The sequence below is a fragment of the Tauraco erythrolophus genome, chromosome 1 (assembly GCF_009769465.1).
Source record: "Tauraco erythrolophus isolate bTauEry1 chromosome 1, bTauEry1.pri, whole genome shotgun sequence".
NCBI lineage: Eukaryota > Metazoa > Chordata > Aves > Musophagiformes > Musophagidae > Tauraco > Tauraco erythrolophus.
Genome location: NC_141465.1, coordinates 36,002,997 through 36,016,350, shown reverse-complemented (window position 1 = coordinate 36,016,350; position 13,354 = coordinate 36,002,997). Strand labels below are relative to the sequence as shown.

The 13,354-nt window shown below is 41.9% G+C and overlaps 1 protein-coding gene across 1 annotated transcript in view; it reads right to left on the bottom strand.

The window, feature by feature from the left end:
- Window positions 1–1,983: 1,983 nt before the first annotated feature.
- LOC104372277 (uromodulin-like 1) overlaps window positions 1,984–13,354 on the bottom strand; it is a 51,571-nt gene continuing 40,200 nt past the window's right edge. The window contains exons 16-21 of the mRNA XM_086608277.1: window positions 11,766–12,223; window positions 10,947–11,089; window positions 9,571–9,807; window positions 8,125–8,284; window positions 4,901–4,985; window positions 1,984–2,171 (exon numbers count right to left, since the gene is read on the bottom strand). Coding sequence (XP_086464403.1) covers window positions 1,984–2,171; window positions 4,901–4,985; window positions 8,125–8,284; window positions 9,571–9,807; window positions 10,947–11,089; window positions 11,766–12,223 — 1,271 coding nt within the window. The remainder of the gene's footprint in view (window positions 2,172–4,900; window positions 4,986–8,124; window positions 8,285–9,570; window positions 9,808–10,946; window positions 11,090–11,765; window positions 12,224–13,354) is intronic.

Here is a 13,354-nt window from a genome sequence, read left to right as displayed (position 1 = left end):
AAGTGATGCTAAGATGGGCACACATCAACGTGGCATAGTGAGAGAGACAAATGTTGGAACTTGAATAGAGAATCATAAAATCTTTCCTTTTTCCCCTCTATTTTATCTGCAGAAAAAAAAGCCAAAATTCACTTCAACCTGGAGCTGCAGTCACAAATAGTTTTTAGCACACCAGGGAAGAGCTAGATTGTTTGGGGGGGTGGAGGTTGGGGGGGGAAGGATACAGAAGCCTTTTATATGTGACATTAATATGGAAGAGTCAGTGTTGCAACCAGTCATGACCACCATTGTGAAGAGTATCAAAAGACAAATGCTAAGTGAAGACAATCTTCAGTTCTCCATGTGATGGGACATGATCCAACTAGAAAAAGTAAAAAAACAAACTAACCATGATTGAGAAAGGTTGTCAACTACTTTCCGAAGAAAGTAAACACATAGAAAAGAAGAGCTGAGTAGTTCCAGCATCTAAAAGGGGCCGTTAGCTGAGATTCCAACATGCTGATTACGTTATGAGCCTGACAATATCCTTTATGCTACAACCTCATTGCACAACTCCAGAATTCCCATTACTATTAAGTATCACGACCACCTGTGACCACTCATGAGAGCAGAATGATGAATGAAGACAAGCCATTCTTCTCTCTGTGGAGCGACTTAGGGGGCTTCCCATACAGGTGTTAATTTAATGAACCTAGATATGCTCTTTACACTGGCTTATGGCTCCCTAGTGGGACCTGTATCACTGGTGGAACCACACAGCTGCTGGAGCTGTATCAAGGAGTCCTGGATACCTTCCCTTTGGGCTCCCAACAGGCAGTCGTGCCCAGCCTTTGGGAAGCAATCAGAGCATCACCCTTGTTTACAGCTGCCCATAGATGACTACAGAGGGTGGTCTCTGTAATGTTAGACTAGGGGAAATAGAGCTAATAGTGACTATTCAAGACTTTATAAGCAGATAGCTGGGATACAGTCTTACCAGTCCTTTGATCCTTTCTCTGTGATGTATGTTAAGAGTCGTTGTACTTATCTGCAAATACCATCATGATGAGTCTAGTGAATTTACTGTGGTCAAGGCAGCTGCATTGTCATGTATGAGGCCTCCATCAGGAAAGAGTTACTCACTAACTTTGGTAACAATGTCAAATAATCCTGTTCTCAGGAACAGAATTCGATCAGATCTCAAGTAAACATCCTTGAGTTGTGAAGCAATGTCAGGTGTTCTTTTTTTGGCAAACCAGCTTTCTCACCTATCTCTCCTCCTCTTAAAGAGACAAATATACAAATGGTGGTGAGCGGCTAGAACGCACCCATTTTACAGGAAAAGTGCGGAATCCTATGGCATTCTGGAAAAGTGTTGAATTCCCAAGTTGCAGAGGCAGAACGTGTAGTAGTGGTTAACACTCCTCAGAGCTGTGTTTTCAGGCGCAGGCACTTGCAAGCACTGCTTAGGCACTACCGATATTTCAAGTTGTTTATATCTAACATCCCACTATTTTATTGAAAAACAAGCCCCCTCCCAAAAGAAAATTAAACTCAAGCTTTTGCAGAAAGGAATAACTTCTGAAGCAAATTAGCTTCTGAAGCAGATTTATAAAGAGAGTGGTAAAGTTTCTCTCCTTTATTATACTAATCCATGATTCAAAACCAAAAGTGATATGCTTTTTTGTAGAAATGGTTATTGATGTTCTTCTAAAGCAGTGTGACATTTACTCTGAGTGAGACCAAAGCCATGAAGGAAGATGAGGAAGAGAAGGCCATCTTTCTCCTCCGTAGTCTGCAGCATTTGAAAACAGGCAAGAATAGTAGAAATCTCATTCTTACTTCTATGACCTTCACCCACAGCAAACAGGACAGGATGTTCCAGTACCCTTAAACAGAAGACGCTCATCTGCAAGTATTTAACCATTTCAGGAAGAGCTAAACAGCTAAAAAAAAAAGTAACTGATCATAATTCAGTACTTACATCTGGTAACCTGGAAATCGCTAATCATAGAACACTTGGTAGCTGAAGTTGTCAGACTTGATTCGGAAGTTGTATCTTCCCATCTTTCGGTGGTACTGGAAAATGAAAAGGCTCACAACTCCCAGCACAAGACCAAGCACAGTAAAGGCAATGAGGATGATGTATCCAACTCCCATCCCAGCCTCCTTCTCTCTCTTCAAATCAGATGCTAAAAAAACCCAAAAGATGAAAGAAAAAAGCTTTGAAATTTCTCAACCTTTTCCTGGGGTAAGAAACCAACCCTACCTACAAATTTGCCAATGTGCATGTCGAAGCACAGAGCTGTGATACCGAACTGAATCAGTCTTTTGAAGGGGGTGATTCTCAGGGAAAGGTCTGTGATCCACAGTCCAAGTTGTAATTTTACATACAAGTGTAGAGTTCCTGCAGGCATGAGTGTGATGTGTTTGGAATTTGACTCTACAATTTTCCGTTAAAATAAGAATTAAAGGATCAGCACTGGTGACTTTGAAATGCTGCCTTACTTTCAGAACGGCCCTAGAGGTGAAGCATTCTCCCATCTTAATCCTACCCCCATTCATCTATGATTATTACAAGCCACTTGATTTGTTTTTATCTCATATTTAACACTTCTTTAAACATAAAGTATTCAGGGAATGATTCTCCATGTGTGCTGGGTCTCTAGGCTCTCATTTTAGTCAGCAGAGATCTGGCTGGTGCAGTCCGTGGAGGCAGGTAAGTGAGTCACACTGAAGTGGTCATCATGAGCTCAACTCTGTAGCCTGAACATAGGTATCTAGTGCCACTTGAGAGGCCCAAGGGTGTCTACAATTTCTGCACAGGTCTGGCAGACATGGCATGGGACCTGCAGGAGACCTGTTGTCTTTTGGAATAGCACCCAGTCACTGAGAGGAAGGAAAGAATGGGGCACCATGGGTCATAAGCACTAAACATCTATGTGTGGGCGTCAAGTCCCTTGTTGCCAGCTGTCTCATCCACAGAACGTGTTCACCTGGTTCACACGTGGACACTTCCATGTACTTGTCCAAATCTGTGAGCAGAATCCCCTCTCCCTTTAACATTATGCCTTTATTCATGTATGTACGTGTACTCTTACACACTTCTAATTGGTTCTTGTAAACACTTGATGCACCTACAAAAACATCTGTCTACACACATTTTCAGGACAGCACTTACTTAAGCCAAGCACTTGTGCAGTACCTGAGGGGCACAGAAGACAAATACTAAGGCGTACATGCCTGTAATTAGAGACAAGTTCTTTGGTCAAAGGGCACTATTGGCAGCCACACAGGTATGCAATGGCGGTGTCCAAGCTACGTAACATTTAAAGCATCATTCCAAGACAGGCCAAGGCAGTGTTGCATAATATATTTAGGCTTATTTCTTAATTTCAGTAGGAAATAAAGAAATCAAAAATAAGATGCATAGTGAAAATGGCAGCCTGTAGCCAGACACAGACAAAAGAGCCCTTCCTGAGCCCATGTATCAGTGGTCTTTCCTACAGCATTTGGCCAAGCAGTATAGGCAGAGAAGTTGAAGCTTTTTTCATGTTTCACTGCAGCAGCTTACCTGACATCGTAACTCAAGCTGTGTCCTTCAACACAGAGATACGTATCACTATCTAGGTCTAGCTTCACACTTAAAATGCAATGTGAGTATCCAAATTGGAAATAAGACACGACATCTAGTAGTGCCACCTTTGCCTAGGAATCAATGTAGTACAATCCAAATAAAGCTCTCCTCATCAGAGTTCCTTTTGTGTAACGACTGTTTTTCAATATTAGAAATGCATCGGGATTCCCAGTGAAAATGGGAGGGAGATCTACCTGATACAAGTCCCGTACAAAGAAAGCCGTATTAATTGCCAAGTTTTGAAAAAAGAACTAATTCAGAAATGAACACTGAAGGCCTGTTCTAACAGACTAATACTTTCATGTACTGGAAAAAAATATAATATGCTAAGCCAGAGCCAGTTTGTAGGTCCAAAAGAATATTGTGGCCAATACAGCAGAGGAGAAAAAAACACCCTGAACCCACTAACACCTCGGCATTAACTTATCTCCACAGTCAGAAGAGCATTAAGTGACTTTGCAGAACAGGTAACCAGCAGGAGGAAAGCGCGTGACTTCTGTCTATTCACAGTAGCCATGTGTTAAACTCTGATATTGGTGCGTACAAAAACTCTCAATGAGTGTCTTATGCTAATGCAATGTGAATGCAAATGGCTGGAGGTGGCCAAATGATTGAAGATGTTAGAGGCCACAGGTGCTCTTGAAAACATCACTCAGGGTAAATGCAGAAGAGGCAGCTTCGTAACAAATCAGACCTTGCTTGTACACAGTGCCGGAGTTTGCTTCCTATTAAACTGCACTGCACCACTCCACCAGATTCACCAAGGTGCTGTGCATCAGCTGTGCTCTGCCACCTTCCCTCATGGTAGTAATGAAGTCAACACCAGGGAGTCTAAGAAAACATGGTAATACAATCTCTTATCTCCTCTGATTTTGGACCTCAGAGCTCAATTATAATTGCAGTCTAACAACAGTGTAGAGTAAACACTTGAAAAACTGATTGCAATCTAAAAGATTCAAGCTGCTTTCACACTTCACAATTGCAATAAATGTCTGATTTTGTGGCTGTTGTACTTGCTACCCTGCCCAAATAGTTACACAGAGCACTTTACCCTCTCCCTTTCTACATTCTCTTGACAATCTGACAATCACTTCACCAAGGAGGGCATGTGCTTTTCCACACTGCCACATGGCTTCAGTAAGAACACCTGCTCCTCAGAAAAATAAGCAGAGGGGCATAAAAACCTTATATGACAGGTCTTCAGGTTCCTTTGCCAGTGACAAAGAATCTTAAAATGGTGATTACTCTGTGTCCCCTTTTTGCAAGCCTCTATTCATAACTCACCAGCCGATTTACATAGGGGTCCCCAGGATGTTCTGTGTGTAGCGATGGTTTCACCAGTCTTCAGGGATCGAACCATGTGGCATCTCTGCAACAACGAATTCAAACTCCAACAATTAATATGCCTTACTAATTAAAACCACAGAACCTTCTAATGAGTATGTGAAAGTGCAGTGCTATTCTCACTCATTAGGGTCTTTGTTTCTTAATGCTATGCTTTGTTAAACTGAAATGAGCACCAAATGGAAGTTCGAAAGAAATGGCATTAGGGAAACATCAGTATAAAATCTGTAATTAGTACACTGGAAAACACTGCTGTGAACAGGCATTTCTCACAGATTAAATGTTTTCATTTCATTCATTTCATTTCTTTTCACTAACATTTTGTTCATTTTAGAGAAACCTTATGGGAGAATAAACTTCTCGCTATTTCTATATGCCAGGGTTTTGCAAACATTTTTGTTTGGATGTTTCTGCTGTCCACGGCAGGCACAGCAGATACTACAACCAGCACCAGCAAAAGCAGTGACAACTTTCGGCCCCTGCCGAGCTGTGTGTCATTTTGAAGCAATGCACAACTCTTCAGTGACATGGGAATTGCTAATCTGGGAACTACTAGTTTGAAAGCCCTGTCCTGTGAAATGTTGAGGATTCGCTGCTTTAGCTTTGTGTGAGCAGCACGTGAAGAATACACAGCACACTCATCTTCTGCACACTTCCTCGGTAGAACTGTTCAGTCTGTTTGCTACCTTTTTTTATATATATATTGCAATCTAAAGGTCTCTGATGGGAACTGTAGCCTGTTGAGGTTATTCAAAATATACCGTGGCTCTCCTGGGAGTGCACATAAAACCAGAGAAACTGCAGTACCATACTATAATCAGAAAAAAAAAGCAGGGAAGTGCAAGGGTGTCTTACCAGCCTGTCTACACAAGACTCTGCAGTGTTACCAGCCTGGTTACATGGCAAAACAGTCCACTGTCAGCAACAGTCTCTTTAGCTGGGTCAGCCCCTAGAAAAATGCCCATGTAGCTGCAACTTTGGCCTACCCTCAAATAGCTTTCCCAGCTAGGCAGATCCATTAGAGATTATGGTTACATAGCTGTTCCCTTGATGCCAATGATTTTTTGGTTCCACATGGCTTTGGAGCAGTCATGTTCTATGAAACATATGCATGGTGGTGGCACATCACTCCTCTTCCCAATCAAAGTCATGTTTCTTACTCATTTCTTACTACATTGCTCTCCGGCATATTTTTTTTTTTCTACTCTAGAGTACCTTACTCTCTTCCACCACAAAAACAAGGAATAAAAAGACTAGGTTAGAAGAAATAATACAAGATGTAAGTTTCAACTTTGCGGACAATGAGCTGAAGCAAATCTGCCCTGAAGCAAGTCAGTATTCTCCAGAGTAGCATACACATCAGGGAGTCAGATTCTAGACTCTGAGCACTTTCCCAGCCATCTCATGTTATTTCCAAATATACTCTGTTCTTGCTCCAGTTTTCCATGATCTTTGCACCTCCTGCAGCTCCCCCTCCCTTCTTTGTAAATGCCATTGTCATCCTGTGCAGATGTGCCCAGTACTTCTCTTTTCCGCATATTAACATATTAATATTTTTATCTCTATCTAAGATACTAAATTCACTAACTTTTCATAGGGGGTAAATTTTGCATAGCCTAAAAAACAGTATATCTCATATATATATATGAATAATATAGAAAATAATAATACAGAATATATGAAAGAAGAGGGCCTCACTGATGAACTCTTCTCTGTCTTGTTTACTGTATACGTCGATCTCAATCAAACCTTCTCTGGCACTAGCAGAGTTTCCCCATCACAGACTCCTGTAACTCAGATCAAAGCCAGTTCTTCAGTTAATTGTATTCCTAAATTCCCATCCATACAGCTAAAGCCTGCTGTAACAGCAAACCCAGTGGTTCCTAGTAAAGCAACTCTTTGATTCCTTGCAGCAGCCATACCAGTTCACACAGTCCCTGTCCTGCCCATCCCTCTTATTTCCCTGCCTTACACCAACCACCATGTCCCTCCTCAGCTGTGCAGGACACACAGTGAACTCAAGGAGGGCACCATCTCCTCCAAAGCAGGTCATAGGCTGAGGGTTGCTGAAGCACTGGTTCTTAACAGCAAATTCAGCTGTGAAAACTGGAGCCATCTTTCCATCTGTCAGCTGTGTTTCCTGTCCCCACTTTTTTTTTTTTTTAAATAATTTGGAGGAAGCTTTATACTTTGAGAAAGGAAACAAGTATCTTCTGCTAGCCATTTTTAATCTTTTAGGAAGAGATCGTTTTTTTTATAATGGGCTTAAAGTGAGTTATTTAAAGCTAGAGGAAAGTGTTAAACAATGGAGGAACACCAAACTGCTAATGAAAACATCCTTGACAGAAGAAGAGCCAGGAAAATTGGCAGAGGGAGAGGAGAATTCCTGTGTGTCTGCTATAAAGAAAAAAAAAGCCATCAGCAAAACTTATTTTTTCTTATTTCTATGTTAGCAACACATTTTTAGATCACGCAGTGTTCATCACTTACTTATAAGCAAAAAGAAACAAAGCAATGCTTTGGACCACAGACAATTAGAAACCGAAGTTGTTATCAGAACATTGCTTGGTTTATTGCTTTAAAAAGCAACCAGGTTTTAAAAAGTTTTAATAAATAATAAGCCTTAAAAAGCCTTAGAGTCACAGCCCTATAAACTTAATGCCACCAAGCTTCCTTTCCTGGCACCTAAACTCTCACCTGGAGAGGCAAATCTCTAGAGGAAAAAAAAGACAGAAAAAAACATCCCAAATCAAGGTACTCAGACTTTCCTGCTGACACTGCCAATATGGGTGCTCGCTTTTTTGTGACATGTCCATCCAGGCTGACATGTTTCTGAACAGTCTATCTCATTGTGACTTCTGTTCATTGCCTTATAGCCACCCCTATGCAGAGGTGAAAGGTTCAGTTCTCGGGTTGCCCAACTTTGATTTCCCCATTCCTGTGCAAGCTCCATGCTTCTAACTATGAGGATGAGGAACGGGGAGAAAGGTAGACACTCCCATATGGTTGTAGTTCTTCCCCACTCCTCTCTGCTCTCAGCAGAGAATGAAGGAAAACTTCAAGAGCTATTTTAAACCCTATTTGGAAACATTACTCCTTCAATTCCATAGCAGGACTGCATACGGCATGTTGGAGAAAAAGAGCATTCGGAGCAAAGCACTTACAGTCCTGCAGGTGCTTCCTGGTGTCTCCATACAAATACGTATTTTGCAGTGTAGGTAAACCACAGAATTGTTGACAAAGGAAAAAATTTTCATCTTAAACTGTGCTTTGCTTGAATTCCCATTCTCTAGTAGTGTGGTGTACGTATTTGGGATGGGACAGCTGAAAAAGAAGAGTGAAAACATACATAGCAGCTAGGGCTATAGAAGGCATGTTGTGATTATGGCACACAACTCGGGTTGTAAGAGTCCTTTAGAAAGCCACAGACAGACCTGCCACGGAGCAACCCTCCAGCAGTGCAGGGGTGACAAGGGGCTATTTACTGCTTTATTCTCACAGTACCCAAATAGAATAGGAGATTCAATTGTTGGAGCGTGTTCAGAGGAGGGCCACAAGGGGCTGGAGCACCTCTGCTACGAGGACAGGTTGCGGGAGCTGGGATTGTTCAGCCTTGAAAAGAGAAGACTTCGGGGGACCTAATAGCTGCCTTCCAATAACAGGAAGGCTGAGGAGGGACTTTTTACAAGAGTGTCCACTGACAGGACAAGGGGAAATGGGTTTAAGTTGAAGGAGAACAGATTTAGATTAGATCTTAGGAAGAAATTCTTCAGTACGAGGGTGGTGAGACTTTGGAATAGATTGCCCAGAGAGGTTGTGGATGCCCCTTCCCTGGAGGTGTTCAAGGCCAGGTTGGACGGAGCCTTGAGTAGCCTGATCTAGTTGAGAGGCGTCCCTGCCCATGACAGGGAGGTTGGATTAGATGATCTCTAAGGTCCTTTCCAGCCTATGCCATTCTATGATTCCATGATCGGAAAAGAAGGGAAAGAGTGACAGAAAGAAGGATTTAAACTTAGCTTCACTAAACACAAAGTGAAGAACATCATACTAAAAGTAATAGCTTTTGTTACGGAGTAAAAGGACCATCCTGTACTTTAAGGTGGTGAGTGAGCCCAGGGAATATGACAACAGGGTGAGATCAGGGATCCAGACAGAAACAAACCTCCTCTTTCACTAAAGACTGCATTAATATCGTCTGTGAGTCACAACACATAGGAATCAACTAACCAACATCTTCATTGATGAGAGTCACATAAGCTCTTGGTGACATCTGAACCACAGAGAAACAGATAAATGACTCACTTTTCAATGTTCTTTTATTACTGACTGCCAAACCCACCTATTTCTTCAGGTCAAAAGTATAATTCCTTTACAAAACAATGAAGAAGACAATCAAACTCTAATAACTACCACGTTATCCTTTGAAAACATTTTGGTTTCATACCTACCTTTCTTGTTGAAAGAAGGTGTGACCAGTCAGAATGGTAAGAGACAGCATATATGAATGATGAGAACACATAAAAGACATTTAAAATATAACATATAAGGAGTCTGCATCACTGGAAGATCTAAGGTACGGCCCATGCAATTTGAAAGTGGCATTGCTGTACCTGTTGCTGATAAAAGCAAATGAGAGGGGATCCACTGAATTATTAGTTGGAGTCGCCCAGCAGTCAGTGAGGACCACCTTTAGCTTGCTGTCTGCTCTCTGGATCCCCACTTCAATCAGTATATCATCACTGGCAGAAACACTGAAATTTTTTGGTATTGGAGAGTTTCCAATAAACAACTGCATTTCCGTTCTAAAGCGTCCAGATCCGTGCAAATCCTCAAAGATGGTGTAAAGTCTGAAACAACAATTAACCTCCTTTAAAGACCACAAATTTGACTGTGTGTTTCTATAAATCAGTGCCTGCTTCTCCACCTCTTGCACATTTAAGTAGTGAAGAGTTTTCTACAGTCCAGAATGTAAGGACACTGTTCAAGAGGAAAGGGTGAAAATGCATCGAGTTTTCAGTTGGGAAGGTAGGAGGCATGGAAATGGAAGTGGAAAAAACCAAAGGATGGAATGTCTTGGCAATACAAATAGAGCAGAGACAGAGATTTGAGTGGAACAATTCTTTGAGCTGTTTTAAAGTTCAAAACAAGGAGAGTAAGTGAAGTAAGAGTAAGTTAGTGAAGAAGAGCTGAGCCAAAAAAATTAAGGACAAGAGACAAATCTGAACAGTAAGTGAGGGACTCAAATTTATAGAGGTCAGAGAGAAGGGGCATGACAAAGACTTTGCAGGGAGACAGAAAGGAAAATACAATGTCTGGAGAGTTAGGAAACAAAGTGGTGATGACAGCTTAAGCATGGTGCTAGGCAAGAGAGACGAGGTGCACTTGTGTGAAGGGAGAACATTCAGCATCAGAGCAAAGCTTGTGCTGCCACCTTTTCTGTGAGTAGGGGCTTGATTTTCTGTGAACAGTGGATTAGATTCCACCTTACTTGGAGATGGGGCCTTCCATAAAAAAGTATCCACGTTACATATCTTCTCTTTTTCCCAAGTTGGTCAAATAAGGATTTGTGGGGTTACAAATTGCCATCCTCAGCACCCGTACAGCAATCTGCACGCTATGCACCAGTTGAAAAGATACATCATTGTTATGTTCCAAAGCAGGAAACTACTATTACTGCTACACATGATTTCTCAGGAAGGCAAAGAGAAGTCAGGAATTCTGGCTCCCAAACCTGCACCAGAATCTCCCAAAGGTTTATTTTCATCTTTTAGCTAGGCAATTGCCAATCTTGTTGGCTGTTGGATCCATCGACACAGGAGAGAAGCCTGTAGCAGGGGTCACCTAAGTACAGGACTCACAGGATGGCAGACTACTTGGCACAGCAAGTACTGTCACTGGATACAGCTAAGGTCCCTGGGGATTTTTTCAGATGCAGAAGCGCTCAGCCACACAGCAGCATTTCAAAGCAGAGAGAGTTGTCACTTACCCTTCTGCAGTGTATCCAGAAGAAGTCAAGAGATTGTTTTGAAACACACAGTGAATGGGACTGGCAACTTTTAAATGGTGGATTACTCCCTGAGCAGAAACGTCATTCCGAAGGATGGTTTTCACCACAGTATTCGTCATGTTCTGGAACACAGAAAGAAGAAAGCATAATGTGTGAACATCAGTGTATCTAGGGATATAACAGAGCTAGAGGCTTACCAGCTCCAAATGCTTAGGAATTCTCTATTTTCCTAGCTGCAAAAATCAAACAGATTAAACCTCTAGTATCTTATTTGCTGTACAGTGAGACAATGAAAATCCACCAGCTTTCCTTCTCTTCCTCAGTCTGCTCCACAAGGGAGTTTCTATACATTGGCATGGCCTGAGCATAGCATTTGGTTTGGGACCCAAAGAGATGGACATCAGTCTTTGTGCCCATTACCGGTAGCAATCAGGATATTTGTCTAAATATGATAATCAAAATGCTTTCAAGAAAAGAGAAGCTTCTGACAGCTGCAGAGGGAACCTAGAGAGACATGGGAAGTGACTCTCAGTTTGGAGAAGCCCTTGAGTTTTGCTGCCTGACCTCAAAGATTCCCTTTCTCTTTCTTGCTTGCCCTCCTCTCCAACCAGCCAGGTAACTTTCCACTTACAGGAAAAGGTTTTCTTTCTCCAAAGAAATTTCTTAACCAACATTTCAGCAACTAATAGACTGTACTCCCAGCTAAGGATCTACCATTGGCCCACTCCTCACCCCATCCCTAAGAACAAAAACAAATGCTGCAGGGCTTCTTCACGTTCACCAGTTCAGAGGACTTACAGTCTCAACTTCAGTGCCGCAGTCGCTCCAGCCTGCCTGCAGCACAACGTGAGTGCCGTTGCTGATGCTTACGTTGCAGCGAGGCTCCCCAAGGTACAAGGAGGTTTCCGGGATAGATTCCTGCTGTAAAAATCTCTTCTGGATGGCAAGGATGATCTTCTCAATTTCACAGAACACTCTCACCGCATCTTTAATGGAAAGCTCTTGGGCAGGTTTAACAAGGGGGACAGGAGATGGTTGAGGAGAAACATCAGGAGTAGATACAGGATCCGTGGTGAGAGGAGGCAGCAATACACTGGAGAACATGGTGTCCTCCAGAGCTTTGTGCTGAGCAGTAGAGAAGTCCAATGAAGCAGGGGAGGAAACATGAGTTGAAGTTTGCAAAGATGTTGCAGGTAAAACTGTGTCGTGTATAGGTTTCTTATCCGTCAGTGTTGCCTCTTGGCTGATAGGAAATGCTGAAGAGTGCCAAAAATAAAGACACTTTTGTAATTTACAGATTCAAATTAATTTTATAAGGTAAGAAGAAACCCTTAGGAGGAAACTCACAGTTACCAGCAAGGAAACTAGCTTCTTTTGTTTTTTTTTTAACCCACCCTACTTACTGGCAAAGCTGTGGCTTTTTTTTTTAAGAGCACAAGAGAAACATGAAGTGCCTGTGAGTAAAGCTGAAGTCCTTTATTTCCTGACAGCTGCAATAATTAGTGTGTTCAAGTAAAATATGTATATACAGCTTTTGGAAGATCAGTGCTTGCAAAATATCCCCAGCTGTAAGTTGCTCAGCAAGTGTTCATATTTTTTTGCCTAGTACTGTAGGAGACTTCATACCTCTGGATGTGAGGTATGAACAGGAGCAGAGTTTGTTAAAGAATCTGGCCCCATTTGTGCTACTGAAAAGATATGACCCTGAACGCTTTGAAAAACTCATTTCGGGGGAAATGTGGATAAACCTCAGGTAGCGTGCCCATATCACACATATGTGCCCTGAGAGACACAGTGAGGAGTAGAACAAATGTGTTAGTAGCAATCTCGAATGGTTTCAGGAAGAAAGCAAGCAGGGGAAAGGGGAAGCACAGGTTGAGATCAACGTGTATGTTGAACACATGACATCCAGCACAGGCTCTGGGGTTACCCCATGGCTCTTTGCTGGTAGAAACAACCTAAGTATTCATCCACCACTGACTTGGAGAACACCAAGATAATAAACTCCATCTGCAGTGAAACACAGAGGATGTGTCTCATGGCACAAAAATTCTCTTAAATAATTTTGTGGGTTGTACATATAAATAGCATCTATTTCCCAAGCAATACATGGAATCTGTACAAATATATATATCCTTCTGGAACTTCCCAGCTTTCGGAAATGTCACAAATTAAAAAGTTGCTGATTTGAACATAAAAGGAAGAAAAAGAAAAGTCTGAGCTCTTTCAGAGCTGAATTTCCCAAGAGATCAGTATCATAATGCTAAATCTCTTGGTTAAACAAAACTGAGCAAAGGTTTGTATCAGTCGGCAAATCCTTGTGACTTCAGCCAAAGAGTAGCTTATCACCGCGGTTACAAAAACAAATTTAAATTACTGAAGAAGGC